Source organism: Phalacrocorax aristotelis, chromosome Z (assembly GCF_949628215.1).
Source record: "Phalacrocorax aristotelis chromosome Z, bGulAri2.1, whole genome shotgun sequence".
Lineage (NCBI taxonomy): Eukaryota > Metazoa > Chordata > Aves > Suliformes > Phalacrocoracidae > Phalacrocorax > Phalacrocorax aristotelis.
Window position 1 is genome coordinate 27,359,448 of NC_134311.1, and position 24,734 is coordinate 27,384,181.

At 39.7% G+C, this 24,734-nt stretch overlaps 1 protein-coding gene across 14 annotated transcripts in view; it reads right to left on the reverse strand.

Moving 5' to 3' along the window:
- The window catches only part of PIGG (phosphatidylinositol glycan anchor biosynthesis class G (EMM blood group)), an 88,466-nt gene that overhangs the window by 23,624 nt on the left and 40,108 nt on the right, over positions 1-24,734 (reverse strand). For 8 of the 14 annotated variants that reach the window (XR_012658109.1, XM_075079724.1, XM_075079723.1 and 5 more), the window contains 3 exons: positions 23,476-23,667; positions 18,890-19,199; positions 6,978-7,141 (listed from right to left, as the gene is read on the reverse strand). Coding sequence is in view for 7 of the 14 variants with exons in the window: in XM_075079724.1 (XP_074935825.1) it covers positions 6,978-7,141; positions 18,890-19,199; positions 23,476-23,667 (666 nt within the window). In the remaining 7 variants the exon portion in view is untranslated. The remainder of the gene's footprint in view (positions 1-6,977; positions 7,142-18,889; positions 19,200-23,475; positions 23,668-24,734) is intronic. The other 6 variants (XR_012658106.1, XR_012658104.1, XR_012658110.1 and 3 more) reach the window with 2 other exon arrangements.

Here is a 24,734-nt window from a genome sequence, read left to right on the forward strand (position 1 = left end):
TATGTCCCCACAGCTACTCATGCCCAATGTCATTAATGTTGATCTCCTAACAGATTCAATAAGCTTATGTGTGTATTAAATTTAATTAACTCTTATGTAAGCAGCACTGGTACATCTAGCCATTCGGGATTGCAGAAAACTATTGTCTCACAATGCAGAGGTCCAAACAACAATAAAGGTCAAATACTGCACCCTTTTGTACAGCAAAGTGATACTGCATACCTGCACTCTGGTAGAGTATGAAGAAACTTGTGGCTCTACAGATACACTGAGAACTAGAAGGCTATACAGCCAACTCAGCTGTATGCCTTTAAGTATACTTCTGTAAGTCAGATGAACACCAGAAGAGTAAGAAGAGGAAGACAATGTAACTACAAAAACCTCAAATTAGAGCTTGTGCAGAAATAAAAAATAATTTCAGAACCCTTTCCTTTCAATTCAAGACTACCCACAAATAAAAAGTGATGGACCACTTAAAAATGAAAAGGCATATCTAACATGCTTACTTAAAGTGGCCTCTACCTAAGCCAGCAATTCTGCCAATGAAAACAATCTCACAGCAATGGCAGTACACAGCATCTCTAAGACCATTTAAAAGCTGTGTAGCCAGCCCTGCAATGCATTTGGGAAGTAACTAGCACGCTGCAGCACGAGTTCTTTTTAGGGTCATCAGTCATTACTAGAAAACAAACCTTATACCGGATATGCCAAACCTACCACAAATTAGATAATAATTTTTAAAGTTCTAAATCTTAGATAGATGCTTCTATCTGTCTACACAAATCAAAAATAACATAACCGACTCCAAATCTGTGATTTCATAAATTCCGTGAGTGCAACTTTCCTTAACATTTACCCAGAAAGTGTTTCAGCTCCGAAAACACAGCTGCATAGCTGGTCCATGGAGCAGGAGGATGACATTTATTTTGCAAATGGCTTTGAAGCAATTTGTCATTTTTTTATAACACAGAGGCAACTGCAGGTAAGTCTACTTTGCTGGATCACTTTTCACTACTAAGGAAACACTTTTCAATACTAAGAGCCATGGCGGCTTGAAGGAAACCTCATAGGAAAAGTCAGTGTCTCACTACCGTGATAAAGGAATGAACGAAGAAGTATCAATCAGAGCACTAATGATGTCTAAGAGAAATCTCCAGTCATCACTGCAATGACATTATGTCAGGAGATACCTAAGTGAGTACAGTATCTTCTGGCTTCTGGCAGTAAAACCCCATTCCCATTTTATCAGATCAATTCCAGTTTTCCATACACATCAACTAACAAGTAAATACCATCTTCTATGAATTTTATTTATTTGTTAGTGGCAAACAAGTAGTTAACAGGTATTACTGTTCCAGAGAAATACAGCAGCAGTATATTCTTAGTTGCAAACACTTTTTCAGCTTTAACTAACTTAAGGACGAGAGAATTGAGTGAAACCAGAAGAATTAAAAATTATTTATGTAAAACACTGAAGGGTTCAGAGCAAAATGTTTGGATTGTTCCTTTGTCTTTAAAGAGGACTGTACTTTCTATCTGTGACTCAAAAAAAAAAGTATATTGACAAACTTATTGCACGTCCAGTTTATGTCAGAAGGAAAAAGGATTAATGTATTAACATGGATTGTGAATGGGGGACTTAATGAATCAAACACATTAGGCTGAAGATGGCAAAAGCTGATGTTAACTGCTGAAATTCATTTAGCTAGGATACCTTCCTAATTCTGTTTAGATCAGCCTTATAAAAGAACTCACAGCAAAACTTGTTTGCTGTGCTGCCATTCTACATTAACAAAGTCATGGCATAATGTTAAAAGTTTTGCAACTATTAACACTCTCCTGTTGGGCATAACTTCCATTTTCAATACCTGAAAGCCATTTGCTAATGTGAAAGCACTGTTTTATCTTTTGATCACTCAGGAAGAAAAGCCAAGACCCATGCAGCTGTCTAATGCTAGGAAATGTCCACCAGTTCACCCTGATACCTGACTCATTAAACCAATTAACACACAGATTCCAATGTGCAAGTAATCTGAAAACTATCACGATGCCTAGCTAAGGAGTGGTAATTACACAACACTGAACAACACCCACATGACAATTTTGTTTGGGTAGGAGCTTGGAAACTGAATCCATCTGTAGTGTACTGCACATTGAGGTCATATAATATAGGTCAAATTATCCAAGAGCATAGTCCTTTTCCCAATCACAGGGTCCCAAAATCCAAAGTTCTACTTCAGATCAGAGCAATACAGCGGTCACTGTAAAAACTACCCTTTGACTGACCCAGATGCTCTCTGGAATTTGTACAGGCCACACAGAGAATACTTGGTTCAGTTTAGGCATCAGCTTAGTCACTACTCTCTGTCTCAAAAATAGTTTCAGTATTGCACAGTTTCCGTGGAGACTGAACTAACGAGCTCTTCTTACTATTTCAGTCTTTGAAAATCCCATCACATTTAAGATGCCAAGTTTCTTACAAGAGCCTGAAGGACTAAAAATGGCAGTAATATCTACATGACTGTCTATCACATGCCACTTAATTATTTTAGAAACATATTTACCTTTCTATATGAGGATAATATTTTATAGTTCCACATGTCTGATCAGATGGGAGCAAATTGTTTAAGGAGTTCCAGTCACAGCAAATGTATTATTTCAGAAAGCCCTCGTTTTCTGTTCCATCATACCGTACTGGCCTGAACATACATGGGCTACATGTACCTCATGCACTTCACCTCACAAGGAGGCTTTTAACACCATCTCTCATAACATCTTCACCAGCAAACTGATGCAGCCCAGGCTAGCAAAGCAGACAGTGAGGTGAACTGAAAAGTGGCTCAGCTGCTGGTCTCACAGGGTTGCAATCAGCAGCACAAAGTCAACCTGGAGGCCAGTAACTAGTGATCAATGCCAGGGCTTGACACCAGGGCTGATACTGTTTGGCATCTTCATTAATGACCTGGACAACGGGGCAGAGTGCCCCTTCTTCATGTCTGCACACAATACAGAAGTGGGAGGAGTGGTTGATACAGCAGATGGGTCTGCTGCTACTCACAGGCACCTCGGCAGACTGCAGAAATGGGCTAACAAGAAACTGAAGAAGTTTGACAAAGGAAGATGCCAAATCCTGCACCTGGGGAAGAATAAACCCATGCATGTTCTGGGCTCCCCAGGAGAAGATAGACACAGGTGTACTGCAGCAAGTCCACTGAAAGGTCACAAAGATGTTGAGGGCATCAGAACATCTGACATAAAATGGGAGGCTGAGAAAGCTGGGATTTTTTAGCCTTGATTAGAGAAGGCTCAGCAGGCATTTCACCAATGTTCATAAATATCTGATGGGCAGAAGTAAAGAAGATTTATCCAGACTCTTTTCAGTAGTGCCCACTGAAAGAAAGCAATGGACACAAACTGGAACACAACTAATTCCACTACATCAGAAAACAACTATTTTAACTGTGAGGGTTGTCACACACTGGAACAGGTTGCCCAGGGAGACCCTGGAGTGTTCATCCTTGGAGATACTCAAAAACCAACTGGACATGCCCCGAGGAACCTGCTTTGGTGGACCCTCCTTTGAACAGGAGGGTTGGACTCCTGACTCAAGTATTCTGTGATTTCATAAATGCAAAGTACAGAGAGGGAAGGATATGCATATGTACTTGCCCTAGAAAGTGATGCCCCAGTGGAGCTCAGCTTCTAAGAACTCCAGCAAGAAGCTCTGGTAAGCCAGTAACCCAACTCATGCAGCTACAAATTACATGGGATCTGCTAAGTGGCTGGAACAAAGAAAGATAGCTAGCACTGAAGTCAGGCTTCCCTGTCCAGATCAACTTCCTCAGATGCAACAGCTCTGAAGGAGGTTGCAGGACTTTGCTAAGAACGGCACTGCTGAGCAGTGCACATCATTCAGCTGAGACTGTACCAGGATGGGTCAGGAAACCTGACGACATCCTGTGGCAATCTAACAGGACTCACTCAACATAATCCAAAAAAACAGGGCAGCTGGATTCTTTTAGACCTTACTATCTGGAGGAAACTGGGAAAGGATCTTCATCTTGCACTCAGGACCACATAAAAAAACGAAAGGGTTTGAATTTCACTGACCAAGCCATATTGCTTATAAAACAGTAGCAAACCTTTATAAAGCATCCAGCAGTTTTTTTTAAATGCTCAGTCTCCCATACATTTAAGGAAACACATGAAGCAGCTGGCCTCTGCCTTCTGCAGTTTCAGCTTTGACTCCAAAGAATAACAACAAAGTAATGAGATAACCATTTGGTCAGCAACAGCGAAACACAAGAGTAAAACAAAAAGCGTACCAACCAAGTTCCAAGGACCATAATATACCAATTTAAACTAGTCCCGGCAGCTACTAAGTTTCCAGTCCAGAATTATTTACTGTTCTGTAGAGCAAACAACCTTACCAGTTGATCCGAATGAACCTTAAAATGGCTACCGACACAAGCTGCTGGATTGAATCTACTTACATAAGTGATGTGGGTATTACAGGTCACAGCTACCCACTTGAGAGCAGTTTAAACCAGCACTGTACCTGGCAACACTACTAGCTGAACTTTTAATCTGCAAAAATTCAACCAAGAAAACATCAGAACAACCAACACTACTAAAGAGGCACATTATTTGAAACAATACTAAACAAGTATAGATCCTCAAAGACTTTGTTACAGAAAGTTTTTTATTATTTTGTTAGAAGAGCTTTCAAAAAACATGCTATATGGTATCATTTTCTCTTCATTGTATGTTAGTGTTCATCACAGTCTGCAGTCTAGGGTTTAAACATTAAAACTTCAGCTTTTTAAAAACATTATGGGAGCTCTTGTTTTTTCCCTCTCCCTCCCCAGACAATGGCACTGAGGCATTTTTACTCCACTGTGTTCAGAGTCCTCCAAGCACAAGCAAAAAGGTCCAGTTCCAAAGAACATACAGCATAATAATGAAGAATGGAAAGTCGGACTGCTGAAAAACCAACAACACAGGAACATGGATGTGACCAGTGAAACTGTCTAACGCTATTTTAAACAAAGCATGGCAGAGGTATAAAGGAATTGGGAAAAACAGTAGATTAATGGAATGTAAGTAATACCCAGGGTCATGGGTCAAATACTTACTAAGACAAGAGGCAGGGCTTCTTATATGTACATGGTAACTCTTTTTAAAGAGAGCTGAAAGAATGAAGAAATCATGAAGAGCTTGGATATTGGGAAGATGTATTGATGGAGCAAAGCAGTAACTAAAGCTAAACTGAGGGGCATCACAGAGAGTTAAAACTGAGTTTGGTGTCAAAATACCAGGTAGTAAGGAAAATTCAAGACAGGGATTTCTGTGATTATACGAATCGAGACATCAGCAATTGGTGTATTCCACATCTACTCCTGAAGCAAAATAAATTATCAGAATGAACAGAGAAAAAGCTGGTTTTCAAGGGCATTATACATAAAAACCAGTACTTAGACAGTATTAATCTATGTAAGACCAGAGATGACTTCAAGGTAGCTGGCCTCAGTCTAAGAGGTAATGTTCTACAGTAAGTCTCAATCTACACTAATGAGTGCATTACTAGAGCAATACAATGGCCCAGCATCTGGCTGCGTAATTCCACTGCAATAAAGCAGAGAGAGGTAACATCTTTAGAAAGTAATATGGCAGACAGGCAAGTCAGTGAATAAGTTCAATAATAATTCTACCTGTTAAAGGTGCCTGTTAATACAGAGCAATGGACACAACGGCTGTGCATGAATTTAGCCTGTTAAAAAAGGTCCTTCCTGGTTCAAAAACCCCCACTAGCCTATGCAGCTTGATCAGCTGGGGATCCTGTCTCCTTACACCTTTGATGAACACACACAAGCCCACACAAGTTCACAGTGTAGGTATAGTCCAAAACAAACAAGAGAAAGAAGAGAGAAGCCAGAAGACAAAAAGCACCAAGAGGATGAGACCATATGAGACTCTGTAGATAAAGGGAAGTCAGAGGTTTACAGAGGATGACAATGCATACGGCAAAGACTTGTGATAAACTAAATTCTGTCTAAAATCCCACCTGCTGAGCCTGCTGCAACACTTTGTTCCCCATTTTTTAAAAAAAGTGTACATTTAAATTCCATAGATAACAGAGAAAAGACTTTGGGACAGTAAGAATTTTGTAACATCAAGTGTTATTTCTGTGAAAATATATCAAGTTTTTGCATTTGTGCATTGGTATTACACAATATGAAATTTACAGCTCCTCTCTTTTTTTTAACATACTGCACTTCTCAGTTTGAACGCCCTGGATTAGTTAAATGCAACTTAGAGAGATCAACTGGATTTTACACTCTAAATTACATACACATTTTCCAACTATTTCTTCTTAAAATGCAATAATTCCAAATGACTAATTCATTTTACATTAACCCGTCTGCTACCCAAGACACCCAAAAGTACAAATATTTTAGCTACAGATGACTGCAATAACCAGTAACATACAATAAAATAAATCTGTTTTTATTTATACAGCGTTGTATGTCACTATGGAAACAAGGACAGACATTCAAAGAATAGCACGTTAGTTAAGTTTTAATTCTATTCTATTACTTTAAAAAGCCCTTCTCAGGTTTCCTACTTAATAGGTTCCAAGAAGAATGTTTTTAGGCAGCACATGCTGTTAAAACAAAATGTAATAAAATTTTAAGTAATTTAGCACTGCAAACTGAGAACTCATTAAGAAACAAAATTAGTAAAACATACAGATATGTTCCCAGTGCAAAACTTCTGCAGCAAAAATGAAACTGGAAGAGTGAGGTGATACAAACTCATACCAAAAAACAAACATGCATTTTCTTAATAGAAAACTAATTTCCAAGGAAAAAAACAATATGAACAAAACTATTTGTTTGGAAAGGTATACACTATGTGGATGGTGTTTCTATCTGCAGTACGTTGAGGAACAATTCTTTAGTCCAAAACATAATTACCTGCTAACTTCAGAACTCAAGTAGCACAGCAGATGAATGGCCCAAAGTAAAGGTCCTGCATATGTTGCAAACGCTGTAAGGAAGATAGCTGGTATCTCCACATAGCTTTCTAGTCCCACAAAACCTGCTGAAACATCCACAGTAGCAATGCCATTTGAATTTCCCTGAAAACAGGAACAGAAAAGTAAAGATCCAAATATCTCCAGAGAAACATTTAGAATACATTAGAATAATATAATTATTGCATCAGTTAAAGACTTACTCTTTAAGTCTCTTCACAGTATAGCGATATTCTTTATGTCATAATTTCAATAAAGCAGTTTACCAAACAAGAGCTTCTATTTAGGATTTGGAGACTAATGAAGGCATAAGCAGCATGATCTTTTGCTTGTCTTACTTTGTCTGCAAATTAACATGCCTGTTTAATAAATTACGTTTTTTAAAAAAAGAGTTTAAAGCAAGCAGCTACCCATGCCGATTTCAGTCACAGTAATGGAAAAAATGCATTTTTCATCACATGTGGTTCGAACCCAAGATTTTAGGCCTGTTGCCTAAAATTACATCAGGAAATAAACATTTCTTGCCCTTAGAGACAACAGGGCTCTACTTTAGAGCTGTAGTGGAACACTACACCACCCACCTGCCTGCCCCACGACACAAGTTGCTGTATGTAACTGGATTAAGACAGACAAATTCAGAGAGATTTCTGCTTCCTAAGTCTTTATAACACAATACATTGTATTGAAACAGACCGAAAGTCAGCCTAGATAGCCTGAATAATTAATAAAATGCATTTTAAACCTAGAAGAAAAAAAATATAAGGAACATACAGTAATGACAGTGTCAAGATCTGTCCAAGACTTGTATGTTTTACCTAGTTTTCAGTGACTAAGACCTCTAAATAACAAGGGATAATATAAAATTGAAGGAAGTATTTTCCATTGAAAATGCCCAAGTATTTAACTTTACTCAAATACCTAAAGCAGCAAACACACCCTGTCATTAAAGCAGAATATTTCTTAGCTTAGCAGGTCACAGATAGGTTTCCTCAGACTACTGTGAAAGCTCTCAGATGTTCTTACCGTATCTGCAGAAACTGATCTGTTTCTACAGCACTGGTATTCTAACAGCAATCAAACACCCCTTTCCCAGATACATAACCCCAGAAGAACCCAAATGCAAGGGCTGTCACCACTGATAGCCTCAGACCCAGTCCCAGCAAAGCATGAGGAGTGGTGCCTCCCCCTTTCCTTCTGAGCTCATCTCCTCTCACCTCAGTGACCGCAGTCTTATTGAACCATAAGCTACCCCAGTGAGGAAGTGCCATCATCAAATACACATGTCTGGGTTGCCCACAAAATCCCGAGCACGCAGGGTGTATTGGTTTTATGTGGCAAGGTTTTGGTAGCGGGGAGGCTACAAGGGTGTCTTCTGTGAGAAGGTGCTAGAAGCTTCCCCTATGTCTGATAGAGCCAATGCCAGCTGGCTCCAAGACGGACCTGCTGCTGGCCAAGGCTGAGCCCATAGGTGAAGGTGGTAGTGCCTTTGTGATCATATATCTAAGAAAGTGGGGCGGGGGGTAGAACCCACGCAACAGCAACTGCAGCCAGAGAAAGGAGTGAGAATATGTGAAAGAACAGCCTGCTGACACCAAGGTCAGTGAAGAAGGAAGGGGAGGAGGTGCTCCAGGCACCGGACCAAAGATTCCCCTGCAGCCCATGGTAAAGACCATGGTGCGGCAGGCTGTCCCCCAGCAGCTCACTAAGGTCCATGGTGGAGGAGTTATCTACCTGCAGCCTGCGGAGGACCCCATGCTGGAGCAGGTGGATGCCCAAAGGAGGCTGTGACTCCATGGAAAGCCCACACTGGAGCAGGCTCCTGGCAGGACCTGTGGACCCATGGAGATGAGCCCACACTGGAGCAGGTTTTCTGGCAGGACTTGTTACCCTGTGGGCGACCCACACTGGAGCAGCCTGTTCCTGAAGCACTGCGTCCCATGGGAGGGACGCACACTGCAGCAGTTCGTGAAGAACTGCAGCATGTGGGAGGGGCTCACGCTGGAGAAGTTCATGGAGGTCCCTGAAGTACTGTCTCCCGTGGGAGAGATCACACACTGGAGCAGGGGAAGAGTGTGAGGAGTCCTTCCTCTGAGGAGGAAGGAGCACCAGAGACAACATGTGATGAACTAAGCACAGCCCTCATTCCTCATCCCCCTGCACCACTGGGAGAGGGGAGGAAGCAGAAAACATCAGGAGTAAATTTAAGCCTAGTAAGAAGGGATGGGTGGGGGAAAAGCATTTTAAGATTTAGTTTTTATTTCTCATTATCCTACTCTGGTTTGGTTGGTAATACATTCATTTTCTCCAAGGTGAGCCTGTTTTGCCTGTAACAATAACTGCTGAATGACCTCTCCCTGTCTTTATCTCAACCCACGAGCCTTTTATTAGATTTTCTCTCCCCTGTGCAGCTGAGGATGGGGAGTGATAGAGCAGCTTTAGTGGGCACCTGGCATCCAGGCAGGGTCAACCCACCAGCATGAAAAATAGGTAGCATTTTCAGGTATATAAGTAACTAAGCAATAGGGACAGCAAAAAGCCTGTTCCTGAAACAACTCTAAAACCTAATGGAAAAAAAGCCATTCATCTTGACAGAACCATTCAGAGCTCACCATCAGTAGTCACTGTCCCCCCAGATCCTACTATGAAGACATCCCCAGAATGTACAGGGAGCCTGAAGCTGTAAGAGAGCAGTAAGGTATGGATTTTACCAAGGCATCATACAGCAGAAAAATCTTGACTTATGACTGTCAGTCTTCCTCATTTTGACCTTCACCATGCACCACTGTAGTAAATTTTTGTTACGCTGCACCAGTGTAATAAATTATTGCTATGCATTTAGCGTAATGTTCGGCAATGACAGGAGCAGAGAAAAGAATAACTAATGATGAGCAGCTAAAGAAAAAGCTTATCTGTGCCCCAGAACATGTAAAATGAAACTGGAAAAGAAAGCTGTAGAAGAAGGCTTCTCCTCAGGTTTAAGGGGTACAGACTGAGGACATGGCAAGAGCAGAAATGTCAGGTGCAGCACTTTGAGAACAGGGTAGGGTGCAGCTCCTCAACAAGCAAAAGCTTGGCAGGGACAGGTAAGAGAGAATCTGCTCTCTTTTTCCCCAGTCCCTGTCCACAGCAATAGGTCTTTTCCCCACCACATTACTTATTTTCTCTCCCCTCCTTCTCCTCTCTGTGAAGCATGCAAAGTAGAAAAACTGAGACATCAGGCAATCCTGACCATCTCATGAAGAGCTGAGAGGTCTCCTTCGCACTGTTTGCTCCACCTGCACACACACATAGTTGATCTTTGGCACCTTGGGGCAGCTCCCCATCCCACTGCATGTGAGAAGGGGCAAGAATAAATGCAGCACCTGGGAGTGCATGTCACTGGTCCTGCACAACAGGGTAAAAAGATATACTCTCTGCTGGAAGGTAGTGAGGGCAGAAGGAACCTGGAGGGAGGAACAGTGTTTTCTACCTTCTCCACAACTCCCTGTGGTTCCTTTCACACAGAGCTCACTCCAGCTACCTTTGAATTTGTTTACGGTGATGTAGCTGTAGAACAATGAGAGCAAGGATGCACACGCTTGGATCTACACACTTAGAACTCCAACCGCACTGGATGTTAAGTGTCCAAACACCCCACTCTCACCAGGAATCTGCTGAGCCTCAAGATGGCTCCACAGCTACTGTTGCAAGGGCCCTGCTGAGCAGTAAGCAGCAATTTTTCTTCACATTAGATATCCTTCTCCAAGACTAATTCATATATTTGAACTGAATTTTCATAGCTTATAACTTCTAATACTCCATACAATACATTAAATCACTCTGAATTGTCAGTTATTTTTTTAAAGTATTACTCAAGTATTTCAAACAGTGCAATAGCTTATTGTGGTAAGGGCAAAAACCGACAGGAGACAATGCACTATTGCATAAAAGCGTTCCACAATAATCTGTCATGATCTAGATCAATGAAGCACAAGTGTAAGAGCACTGGCTAGAGAAGCTAACTAGCATATTTACGACAGTTACAGAGGAGAATCCCTCCATAGACAGTAACGAAAACAATCTAAAACCCTCTTCACAGCTGCAATGATTTTTCTGAAAACTTCAGATACCACATCACTCGCTGAATGTGAGCTATTACCTGCAGTATCTCAATGAGAGTCACTGTACTGAGAAGCACAAAGGTGCAAGACAAAACTGGCATGCTTCTGGCTTGTCTAACAACTGACTTAGCACAATAGACTGCTCCTGCATTTCCACTGAGCCCTTCACGTAATTTTATGCCTTTCTAGTAACTGGAATTCTATAAACAAACATAGAATGAGGAATTTATTTTAATTATTTGACGCAAATAATTTAAGGTGAAAAAATTAAGTCATTGGAAAATGTTGGCCAGAAAGCTTCTGCTGTCTCCACCCTTGGAGGTTTCAAGACCCTCAGCAAGCTTGTCTGGCCTCACAGCTGACACTGCTCAGAGAAGAGTGTTGAACCGTGGGCCTTCTGAGGTCTTCTCCAACATCCTGCAATGCTCTGAAATCATAACAATAGAAAGCTATAAGCCACTTTAAAATGTCACTCAGTCCATCCCTCTACCTAAAGGCAAGATGAATTTGATATAAATGATTCTGAAAATATACAAACCTATACTGTTCTCCTCCCATGATAAAAAAACCACCAGAAAATATAAACAAGTCCTAAAGGTTTTGAGACTGTATTTTCTTCCTCCTTTTCTGCAGATATACTGCTCAAAGAGTGGGAAAAAAACCCACAAGACTAATAAATACCTACATGGAATTTTTGTTTATTTATGAGCTTTCATCCAAGGTAACTAAAATATTTTGCAACATATTTACAGCAACAAACTTTTTAGGAGCTGCTATAGTTAAGCGAAATAACCGAGATATTTATTTTTATTTTCAGCACAGCTGAAGGGCAAGTAGCACTTCTGAGAAGTGACTGATGAGTTATGAGATGTGGACAACTCAAGGTTTAGGAGAAAACAATCAATCATCCAAGCTTGTTGAAAAATTCATCAGGAGGTTCTCAAGCTTGCAATAATATCCTGACAAATAAGTAACGATCTGACTAAATGTATTAATTTCATATCTGTTTGACAATACTGGAGTATTCTAACTTTGTTTCTCTTCATCAATTTACACAAAGCAATAAATAAAGCAAAGATCCTTACTACTAAAACAAGACTAAAAACCAAAGTGGTTTTACCCAGCTCCACATAAATAACACAGCACTTTATCTAGCCAAGCTCTGAAAACCTCCAAGCATGAATACTGCACAACCTGTGTTAGCGACCTTTTCCACTGCTTACTATTCACAAAAATCCTGCTAAAGGGCTGGAAAAACAAGTTAATGTGTAGTCATCCCATGTAAGTTACAACTGTTTAATAAATTTCCCTTCTAGGTTCACATCATCAGAATGCAGCGAGGACCAGATGGTTCGCAAGGGAAGGTCAGCTGGGAAATGAGTGTGAAAACAAGGCAGGTGAGAGCAGTAAGTCAGGAGGACTGGGAATGCTCCATGGCTTATCCAGGTCAGGACTGGATCCGGAGACAGTGATCAGTGCCAGACACAGTCCAGGGATCACACAGCAAGACTGTAGTGACAAAGCAGGCCCAAGATTAGGCCAGGAAACCCAGCCAGCAGGTCCGTGTCCAGATCAGGATCAAGAAGGTATGAAACAGGCGCAGGCACACCTGCTTACACAGCTGTGACACAGCACAGGCAGTTAAGCATCTCCTTCTACCTTTTCTCCCAACAGCTCCTCTCAGTGAAGGAGATGACCTCAAACTCTGCTAAACTGAATTCCTAGATAGGAGATGCACCAAGAGCCCCAGCACAGAAAAAGTGTAGAATGCAAAATGAAGTATAAGCTCAAGACATTTGTTTTCAACTATACTTAATTTGTTGGTGGTTTTTTTTCTACTTCTACTTAATACCAAAATATTAGCTTCCACACTCAGGCACTTCATTTTTTTCCCTCACTTTCATAAACTATACCAACTGATTAATGAAAAACAGTATCAGTTCCTATGAACCTTGCTTACTCTGTTCATTTAGGATTTTCACAGCTATACCTCCATGAAGTCTTTAAGGACTCTACAATATTTTTTGAAAGAACCCCACCCCATTCATTAAATATGCTACCCAGAACAAGGCTATTTTTACTATCATATTCAAAAGGCTATCATTTACATTCCACACTTAGTGAGACAGAGTTACTGCTTTTGTCATTATGTACCCTCTTCCCTACCAAGATTTAATTAAAGGCTCAGCAACATGGGCAAGAAGTCTCATTCTCCTGATAATCATAGCACGACATGTGCAAAAAGTAGTTCTCCAAATCTCTCTCCTATTTCCAGATGGAAGGGTTTTATATTTAGTTTATATTTCTCTTCTCCTGCCTCATTTAGCTAGCACAGTTTAAATTTAGTATCCAATCTGATCTACATCAACAACAAATTTCAGTGTTTTTCAACTGCTGTATTTCAACCATAAACCTGCTATCAATTTTGTATGCTACATTAGATCTTTATGCCTGTCAGGAAATTAAAAACCTAGCACTTCTCTGAACCCAGCCAGTTTAATAGTGGTAGCTCTAGTAACCGCAAACCTTGAGGAAAGGAAGTCAGGGAAGACATTTTAATCTATGCCAGCAGTGCACATCACACCTAATAATACAGTTGTCCTTCCTTCACATCTCTCCCCTAGCATGCAAGCACAGATATTGCTCGCTCCAGATGTAGTAAATGAATGACTAGCTGGTACCAAGGCAGGCTAAACAGAGGTCAATACTGAAGTTGAGAATTTGATGGACTCCTCCAGCAGAAACAGCCCAGCTGCACTTCCCTAATGTTTATTCAGTATTTGAGAACAAATGATACATACTCTGTCTGAAATACAACCCTTTCCTAAGTCAGTCAAAATGTAAGACATCTCTGTTGATGGTCATGGCTGAGACAGGTAGTTACTATAACTGGGACACTTGCAATTTACTCAGTAAGAATGGTGTATCTTCACTGGAAGGCATAGAAGTAAGGAGGGGATCTGAAAGCTGTCACCAAGCAAAGACCTTCCTGTTCTTCCCACAAGGTAAAGGAAAAAGATTAAGTGGTTTATTCAAACAATTGAAATCTGTTACTATACCAGAAAGCTACATCATGAAAAGTATGTGTACTTTCAGAGTTCCACCTTCCATCGCTCAGATAAGGAAGATCTGGGAAGTTTACATAACCACCTAACATAACCTATGGCTTCTCCTGAGGTCACTCGTCTATGGTACCCTTGGGATATACAAACACCTAAAGCTTGGGTGCCTGCATCTGTCACAAGACGTGTGAGGGAACAGGAGAACTTGCATTGCCATGAGAAAAGACTGTCTGTAACACACCTTAAAGTGGGGGTTACCTCTGTGTGTTTGGAAGAAGGATCCTGGTGCAGGGGTGGAGCCTAGATCTTATTCAAATTAGGTATACAAAATGGTATAGAAATTGGTGAGTGTTCACCTGTTGTGTATCTAGTATGGATCCTGCATCTACAGTCCAGTGACTGCCAGCTCATTAAGTGCCATTAATACATGATTGCCAGTTAATTATGTGCGACTAATAAATCAAGAAAACACTTCAATCCTGATTTTAAGCTACACAAACAGCAGTTCTTCCCTTGCAACAAGTCACTTGTACTCTAGAGTCTGAATGCAAAGGAAAGGAAAGGAAGAAGTTAAATATATCCAAGAAAAATAATTAATGAAGAAGTGGGTTTTGTAGGTTGTCAGGTTTTTTATTTTCCCTGGTGATGCAGATCAGAATGCTGCATACTGAGCAAACCTGCATACAAAGCATATGAAATTAAACATAATATCTGGAAGAAGTTTCTTCCATTTTTGGATCTAGAGTCCCAGACAGGAAAACCTATTCTCAGAACACAATGGGAGAAATCTACCGATTGAAGAGAGAACATTAACTAGATTTTGAGGGACCTCTGTAGCATCAGTAATTTTATGAGCTATCAGCTTGACCATTCTACTTTTCTACACTACTATTTTGCACATCAGATAATTGATTTCAATTGTGAAGGGAAAAAAAACCACCTGCTTTTGGCATTGTACGACTCAATTCATTCCTTTCCCTACCTGCAGTTTTTTCATCAGAGAACAAATGAACAAAGCTAACATCTGAAGAGTGGTATTTTGGTCAAACTCTTAATCTCTGTTCTAGGAAGGGCATCTAATGTAAATGTACTTACAGCATTTTTAAAAGACAACTGAAAACTTGTTCTCTAAGGAGTGGGGGGTAGAGGAAAATTCCATCTGTCTTGACTCTTAAAAGCACTTTTTCCCTTAGCAGAATTGATTTCTTCATTTTTGAAACATCTCTAGGATGTTTCGAAAAATAGAAAAATAGAGAAATAAATAGAGAAAACTAGAGAAAATAGAGAAATAGGCCACAACCAATTTCTAAAATCCATCCTGTTCTATTATAATACATTCATCATTTTATTCTGTCTTGGGCATGCTCAATAGGCACGCACCTTGGTTTTGCAAGTAGACAGCCAAAAAAATTCTGCAAAAGACTGTTGGCCAGTTCTTCAGAAATTGATACATTTTTTAAACAGCCCTGTGCTAAAGAGAGTAAGAATTTGTCAGAATTTTTGCTAAGCTGTTGCTAAATTCAGAAGAATCTCTGGAGTTTACAGACATGTGATGGGACATAAAAACGCAGCTCCTTATCTGGATCTCCTCTGTTTCGTATCTCGGACTTAATAATAAACCAGCATGGGAAACAACACGCAGGGAAAAAAGCTTTGGTCTGCTTCTACCAGAAGTTCTGATAAGTAATTATCACCCTTCATTCTCCAGATTTTAGAGTGACAGGAGATGCACAAAGACCAACCAAGCAATCCAGCTCACAACAAAGAGATGGAGAATTTCTCCTTTCTGAGCTTTGGATGCTGTGATTCAGCAGCATGCCTATGTGCAAGAGGCTCCCTTGTCAGAGCTAATTTTACAATATCGTGAAGTTTGCTGAAATCTGTATCATGCTGGAAGTTATTACTTCCAAAGGAAACACATCGAGAACAAATGTCAAAATTGCCAGCAGGGTGTGATGGGGTGTGGGTGGATGCCCTGAAAATGCAGGATATCCAACGACACAATATGCAGCCAATTAAAATGGAAATCACTTCTTCCAGTCTTGTAAAAATTGCAAGGATGGTTGAAAGTCCAAAAAATTAGTCATTAAGAAGAAAAAGAAAAAAACTTAAAACATATTTCTATCTTCCCACAGGCACCAGTATAAAACCACTAAAAAAACCTGACACATGCTATCAGATATAACTGTTACCTTTTACTGGTCTTGAATAACTATATTTTTATTGGTATAGAAAAAAAAGTTTAGCATAGCGTAAATAAATGGAAAAAGGTATCATGCTCTTTATAGCCTCTGATAGCTTATTTCTGAAGCAGGTAAACACATTCTCCAAAGTTCATGGAAGTTCTTCCAGAAAAGTTATTCCCCAATTTTTTGCAGCACCCAGATTAGAGAAGACACCAATTTTAACCTGCCTCATGATACTTTCACAGCAAATTATTTCAGAAAGCCCTCATTTTCTGTTCCATCATACCGTACTGGCCTGAACATACATGGGCTACATGTACCTCATGCACTTCACCTCACAAGGAAGCTTTTAACACTACCTCTCATAACATCTTCACCGGCAAACTGATGCAGCCCAGGCTAGCAAAGCGGACAGTGAGGTGAACTGAAAAGTGGCTCAGCTGCTGGTCTCACAGGGTTGCAATCAGCAGCACAAAGTCAACCTGGAGGCCAGTAACTAGTGATCAATGCCAGGGCTTGACACTGGGACTGAGGCTGTTTAACAGTATCCTCCCCAGGTGTGAAATCCATCACCTGGGGAGGAATAAAACCATGACCTCGGTCAGCCTGGGGGCTAACCATATGGAAAGCAGTCTGACAGAGATGGTCATGGGGATCTTGGTGGACACCATGTTGTCTATCAGCCAGCCATTTGTCTTTTGTGCAAACAGCAACAGCACCTGGGACTGCATGATGGGAAGCATCTCTAGTTGGTTGAGGGAGATGCTCCATTCCCTCCACTAAGCGTGGTGAGATCACATCTAGGCTCCTGGGTCCAGTCCTGGGCTCCTCAGCACAAGACAGACATGGATGTACTGGAGAAAGTCTGCTGAAGCACCATAGAGGTGATAATGAGATCAAAGCATCTGTCATACAAACATCTATCTGAAGGAGCCGGGTCTGTTTACTCTCAAGACCAGAAAGCTCAGCAGGGATCACAATGTGTATAAATACCTGATGAGGGGGGGTAAAGAAGACAGTCAGACTCTGACTTTCTCAGTCATTCAGTAGTGACTAGTGAAAAGATGCAAAGCAATGCACACACAAAATGAAATACAAGATGTTCTTAAACATCAGAAAAAGCTTTTTTTTTTTACTGGCTGGGGTGGTCAAGCACTGAGGCCACCTGCCCAGAGAGGTTGCAGAGTCTTGCAGGTATTTAAGATCAGACTGGACATGGTCCAGACCAACCTGATCTAGTTGACCTGCCATTGGACAGGGGGAGGTTGGAATGAATGATCTCCAGAGGTGCCTTCCAGCCTCAACTCTTCTGTGATTTGGTGGTTCTGTGAAATTCTCAGCCAACTGTACTAAGAATTCGTTGTCACTGAATATGGGTGCTTTATGAAAACATTCAAACCATTCTTTATTAGTCCTTTTTCCATAACTAGGATTTTCTTGCCAGCCTACCCACCATTAAATTTCTGGCAGCTGCTTTTGCTTGGTACCTCAGTACTGAAAGTGCCTGGCTTCAGCCTCTTACCAACTCCCCTAAGGCCTGCTCTCAGAAGGCCGTAATCAGAGCTGATTGCCTGAACGGTAACATTCAAGACATGCAAAAGCCATTCAACCAAGAAATGTTATGTCCTCTGAGCAGGAAAACTGGCTAGGAAGGGATGAATCATGACAATCTTATCCCCATCAGCAATTCCCTATCCTGACATGTACTCTCAGAGCAAAGTTAAGCCAATCCTCAGTCAGTACTAACCATAGGAAGAATCCTAAGCTTGACCACAGTTTTAACATCCTCAGCCATCCTCAAAAGTAAAGCCAAAGCAGATCTCACCTTGAAATTTTGCAGCAGAAAGCCTCTCCTAAATCAGAACTAACCTGATTCCCAACTTAATAAATGCCCTCTTAAGACAGTCTGCTACACTAAGTTTCCAACATTATTAAAAGTAGAAAGAACCTCTCCAGCTTCAACGCTGAGGAGAGTTTTGAAATTAGTAAGGCTCATCAGAAAAGAAGATACCATTCGATACAATAAGAATGGCGATTAGTTCTGATTCTCATAGGAGACATTAACTTGTCACAGAACTTCCCTTCAGTCTTAAACTACTGTAGACCTACTGTGATGCTGCTAAAGGTTTTGTAAACCTCAAGAATCAGGGACAAAAAGCTGGCTGTCTTATTTGTATTAACCAACTCGTCTGAAATTTTTAAATTTGTTATCACCAGAACAGTACTTAGGAGGCCCCCTAACAACCAAAAATCACCCCTAGTAGAGGTATCCAATATTTGGACACTTTCAGAAATCTAGATTGAGGATAAGTTATCAAGGTATGCATCTTTCCCTGATTCTGAAAACAAAACATTAATAATACAGTTAAGAAAATAAACCCTTCTGAGAAGTCAGTAAACTATTCCTCTCTGAGATTTAGTTGGCATTTTACTCACAATGGACAATATTTCTTTCAAAAACTATTCCCCAGGCCAACCCTGTAGCAAGGAAAGTATTCAGCTTACCTGAAAATAGAAGAAAGCTTGGCCAAACCAGTAGTGCATGATAGTAATCTGTGCTGCATCTGATTTCAAAGGTCTCCAGATATATTTTGTCATCATTGTCTGAATCAGCAGACAAAACACCAAGACTGGTAAATTGTGCGGTCTAAATAGAAGGGCTGCTAGTAGAACCAATCCGCTATACACTTCCCACAATCCTGTACTCTTCACACTGGAGTCTGTAGAAATAACCTGTGACTTTAGTAAATCTTTAGTGCCAGTGAAGACTATGCCAAGAACAAAGACATAAACAAAACGAGCTTCAGTAATCCCCCTAAAGAGGAAATTAAAAAAAAAGTAATAGTAATTAATAAATAAAACAAAAATATGAGCTACTTACTAATATCTATTTCACAGGTCAAAAAGTCTTTCTAGAGGGATGCAAGACCAATGTAGTTCTTCCAAACAGGTTAAATTTTAAGGCTAGTACAGGGCCAATTTCATGAGAGCGCTTTCTCAAATAAAAAAAACTTCTAAAAATGGTTCATACTTAAATTACAGCACCTCCAAATCAACGTTACCAAAGAAAACAGATTGTGCTAAAAACTAATCTAAAACACAAAAATAAAATTACATGTCAACTAATGTAACATAAATAAATGTTATTACTATTTAAGGTCCAGATCCATAAATATAGTAATATAAATATGCTATTTATATAGCATAATGAATTTCTCAAAAAATACTCCCCAGAGTGATATGGAAACTTTATTTCAGGAATTAAATTTACTTTAAAACTACTATTCCCTTTAAGCTGTTCCGTGATTTTTCTCAACTCATTCACACAAACATACATTTCGGTTTTGCCAACCAAAACGACAGTGACAGTATTTTAAGTTCCTTATTTCAGTCTGAAATTTCTGCATACTTCAGACATTTTCTCACCTTACACAGCTGCACAGATATATAGATATGCTTGTTTATACCAGCATATTTTGTCCTTGTAACTGTACACATTTTTCAAATCCCTAAGCAATCCCATTACAAAAAAAAAAAAGAGAATGTTTTAAGTAGTAAGTGTAATTAGCATCTGCTGCTATGTTTATTACACCTACAAATTCAGTGGCCTCTTCATTTCCAGTTAAGGTCAGTTTCTGAAGAAAGAACAGCATCTCATCCAAAAACCTGACAAGAACAAGGGCCAGTAATCTTAAAAACTGTGACTTGCTATTCTAGAAGTGCAAGGCCCAAGGAACAAAGAAAGTGAAAGCAGGTATCAGTCAGAATGCAGTGATATTCTTACGTTTACTGTGCAAAAAATGTCACAGATCACATTAGTGTGCGCTAAGTTTAGTAATAGTCCAGTGAATTGACCAAATGAGCATAATAAAAATTTTGTGGTTTAAAATCTGTTTTTTAAATCTTGGAAAAGATAAAAAACACATTATCTACACACTTTATCCATAATTTAATATGCACTATCCTTAGGGTTTACCAGTCACTTTATACATGAGTGTTGAATGAACACGGTCTCCTACAGTTAATATAATTCACCCAGAAGTGAGGATTCTTGAGTCATGTGGACTTAATAACATATGGAAGATTAGACCATCATACTAAAAATAGTAAAGTGCAGTTACACTTGGTGTAACTAGTGTAACTAGCTGACCACAGAACACACCACTAGTCAAGATAATAATAAATTTCTCCTTTTAAATTTATATATTTTATCTGTCTTTGAAAGGTCACCTTTCTTTTCAAACAATTACTAACAAATGAGCTTGAATTCAGTCTTTCTTTTCCACATACAGGAAAGAGAATCAAAAAGCAAGAGGAGAAATAATAAGTACCAGTGTTCAGTGTTCAGTTTTCTTTTTGTACCCACAGAACCAAGAAAAAAGGCAAAACCACCACGATAGTGATGTGGCCTTGGTAAACATGAATACAGTGTTCTGTTCTGTGGTTTAGCTTTCAAAAGTTCAAACTCATACCTAATGGTCTATGCAAAGGGACTTGACTTTTGTAAATTCCCGGTAAGGACCGCTGGCCTTTTCCTTTAGGGAGCGGGAAACAAAACACAACACAACAACCACCAACCCAGTAAAGTTTAGTGTTCCCATGTTTCTGGCTAATGCAGAAACTCCATACCCTATTTCAGTATCTCTGGTAATTCTGATGTAATTATTACCATAAAATATTCAAATTATTCAAATAGATTCATGAAACTTAGAGGTAAAACTTCAGGAAATAGCTTTGGGTATTTGTCACTATTAAATAAGTTAAGTGAAAACTGAAATTAACTGGTTGATGGAAATTCAAACTAAAAAACCAGTTTCTCAGAAAATGGACTACTATTATTTTGTTTGTGTCAGCATGGTATATACTCATCTTTTTCACTGCACAAACTACCACTTTTTAAAAGAACTTTGATGAAAATGGAAAGCCAAATTACTTCCTTGCATTTTTTAATTTAGAGGTTATCTTAGTGAAAGCCATAGAAGACAGGACACACTTCAATTGTCTCTTCTCCCTCATTCACCCACCTCCCAGCAGTTCTCGCATTCAGAGAAAATATTTATCTTCAGTAAAGGGTACAGAGAGGGGGCATTTCACAGCAAAGATTCCCCATCTTACAGAAGAAAGCGTTATGCATGAAAAATGCAGTGGCTGCCTACAACTTTTTCTCATATTACACAAAACTACCTCTACTTTGCACCTGTATCTGGAGCTTTTCCATGTCATGAATACACTAAAGATACCTCTAGACACATTTAAAAGAAAGTCCTGGTTTTGTTCCTTGTGGCATTTTAAATTGGCTTTCACCATTTATCCCATCAGCCATCTAATAAAGATGTGGTAGGGTCACTATGTCAACCCATCAGCTCACATAAAATCTACTAACATGCCTGCCATCTTTTTTGACATGCTGTATTGGGAGCCTTGCCAAAGATACTGTGTTTGAGGAGATAGCGATCTAGGGCAAACCACACCTTCTCAATAGAGGCCTTGTATTTTAGGCTTGAGAGGCCCACATGTTAGCATGAATAGCCACTGCAAGGGACCATACTGGAACCCCTGTGCTGGCCTGTGTTGTGTGCTGGTGGCCATTACGACAGAAACAATGTTCTGACCTGCCAGGGTTAGACACATGGGTTTGTTTTTGGTTGGTTGGGGTTTTTCTGGTTGTTGTTGTTTTGTTTTTGTGGCAGGGCAGAGGTTTGGTGGGTTTGGGGGTTTTTTTGGTTGGTTGGGTCGTGGTTTGGGGTTTTTTTTGTTGCTTGCGTGGGGTTTTTTGGGTTTGGTGTTGGTGGGTTTTTTTTGTTTACACAAAATAGAAGGCATCATGGTATAGGATCAGTGTGCCACAGGAAGATTCATCTGGGGTTTGTCTGATGCTGCATGAAAGCAGGGTTCCCAGCATCTGAAGGCACCCACTACTTATATTCCTCTGTGTACTCTTATTAGAACAGCTATTTTGTTACACGTTTGTTGTTGGTCCTTTCTTACTGATATCGGGAAAGAGCCCTGCACCACACTTTCTGCCCCAGGTGAGGAATACATGTCAACACAAAGGTCAGAGCCTGCATTTGCTAACCCTACGAGCTATCACCAAACAGCTTACAGAGAGGATCTAAAGGGTTTAAAGCTTTGAAAAGTAACAGTAACTTTTAAACCACTCTATAATCAGAGATATATAAAAGTCTGACATACTTTAAGCAAAATACCATGTTTGCTATTTAAGGTGAAATAACACAAAAAGCCCATATCCTTCTTGTTGTAACTGTGATCAATATGATGACTATAGAACAAACAAGTTCCCAGCAAATGCTTTGCCTTTTGTATTTAAGTACTCCACTTAGTTCTCTAATCACATTTTATTTGCAGCTCAATTGCTGTATTTAATGTTCTGTCCCACACTGCAATATTTTTCTTCATATTGCAAGGACAATATTCTTCTGCAAGGTTTTTACTCAAACACAAAGCAAAACTAGAGGCCACACTCAGAAATCAGGCATGTTTCAAACAGCCAAATCCTGCAGACTAAGTAAAGATTACAATTACTTGCACGTCCAGCAGAACTAGCACACAATGTTAACACTAGTATACAACTAGAATAATCTTCAATACTTGAGGAGATCGAACGTATGTAAATATATCTAGATATACATATAGAAAAATATTTGTTGTAAAACATGCCTCGTTAGCAAATCTGATCTTCTACATGTCCTAAGATCATCTCCTGCAGGGTTTTTCCATCTCTGCATATCTTGTGAATCTCTGGCCCCCAATTACGAAGCTCCATCAGAAACCATTTGTATCCAATCATATTCAAAATTACTGTGAGAGAAAGTTTATTACATCCAGAAGACAACTCTTTTACTACTTGTCTTCCATGACCCCTTATCTGACTGGTTTCTGATCTGTCACAGTTGAAAGATCTTTCATGGGGCTCAAAATTATGTATACACCACAAAAACTGAGTGCTGGCCACCTACAAAATAGTTTTATTCATAAAAATGTGATTCCAGCCCCCTCCCACCTCATCCCCTGATATCCAAAGTGTTAACAACTCACTAGAAATAGATTTACGTATCTGTTGATTAACTTACTTTGAAATATCCTTGCTGTCACGTTGCCATGGAAATATGACATTTCCAATAGCTGCCCGGTAACTGTAGACTCCCAGGAGCCCAAGTGCCATAGCAATTTTTGAAACCAGGGAGCATCTTCTTTGAACCAGAAAGAAGATCGTAAGTAGGGAGACTGCAGCCAAGAAGGAGAGTTCAGGTTTATGTTCTGAGCTGGGGCGGGGGAACAGAAACAAGAAAAACAAAGCAAAAACCAAACCTTCAAATCACTGTAATTACTGCTGAACACATTTGACAGAGCCTTAGCTACAGCACTGTATTTCAAAATTAATCACTGCACTGACATCTGTTATGAACTTTCCATGAGGTATGGTAAAATAGTTTAGTATTTTTAGAAAAGTGGTTTTATTAATGAGGTTTTCTATTCAAGCATGCATGTTTAAAAGTGTAATTATTGTGTTCCACTGTAAGCTCATTATTCTGTTAATTATATAAAAACTGAGCTGCGTATTGCATAATGGAAAAGGATCTAATGCTTTTAAATTAGGGTTTTGTTACTTATGCATTTTGAAACAGTGCGTTTTACTTATACTACAGCATTTCATTTTCTAGCATAAGGCAGAAAAGATTTTTGCACTATAGAATTTTCCATTTTTAAATAACTGCACATGTACTTGATTTGTTTAATTTTAGACATAAAAAACACTACCTAGCCAAAATGGCCAGAAATACATAGTTTAAAACAAACACACAAACACATTAGCACAATATGTTCCCCTTAACACAACTACAGCACCTTGTACTGGATCAATACATATAAGAGATAAATACCCAAAATCTGCATCATGGCCAAGAAGATTACAAAGACTGTTTGTTCCCCGACATCCTAAATAGGTAACACTTATTCCAGAATCAAGGGCATTTCACTGAGCATGTTGCCAACATTATGTATTTAAATCTACAGCGATATCAATTAGCACTGCAAAATCTAATAGGGTAAGATAAAGATCTGTACCCATACCATAACTAGCTATGCAATTTCAAGAAAGTCCACTGTAAACCAAGAACTGCTAACTCTTGCTTACTGCAAATATTCACAGTATCCCAAATTACCTAAACCCACTAATTTTATGAGATTTACCTTCCGTTAAGAACATCATGTATGGTGTAAGAGCCAAGGGCTCCGTCTTCTGCCTCCCACACTTCAAAATGGCACGCTAAAAGGTCACTAACTTCAGCAAACTGACAGTGAGCCTGGGGTGTTATCTGCATTAACTCAG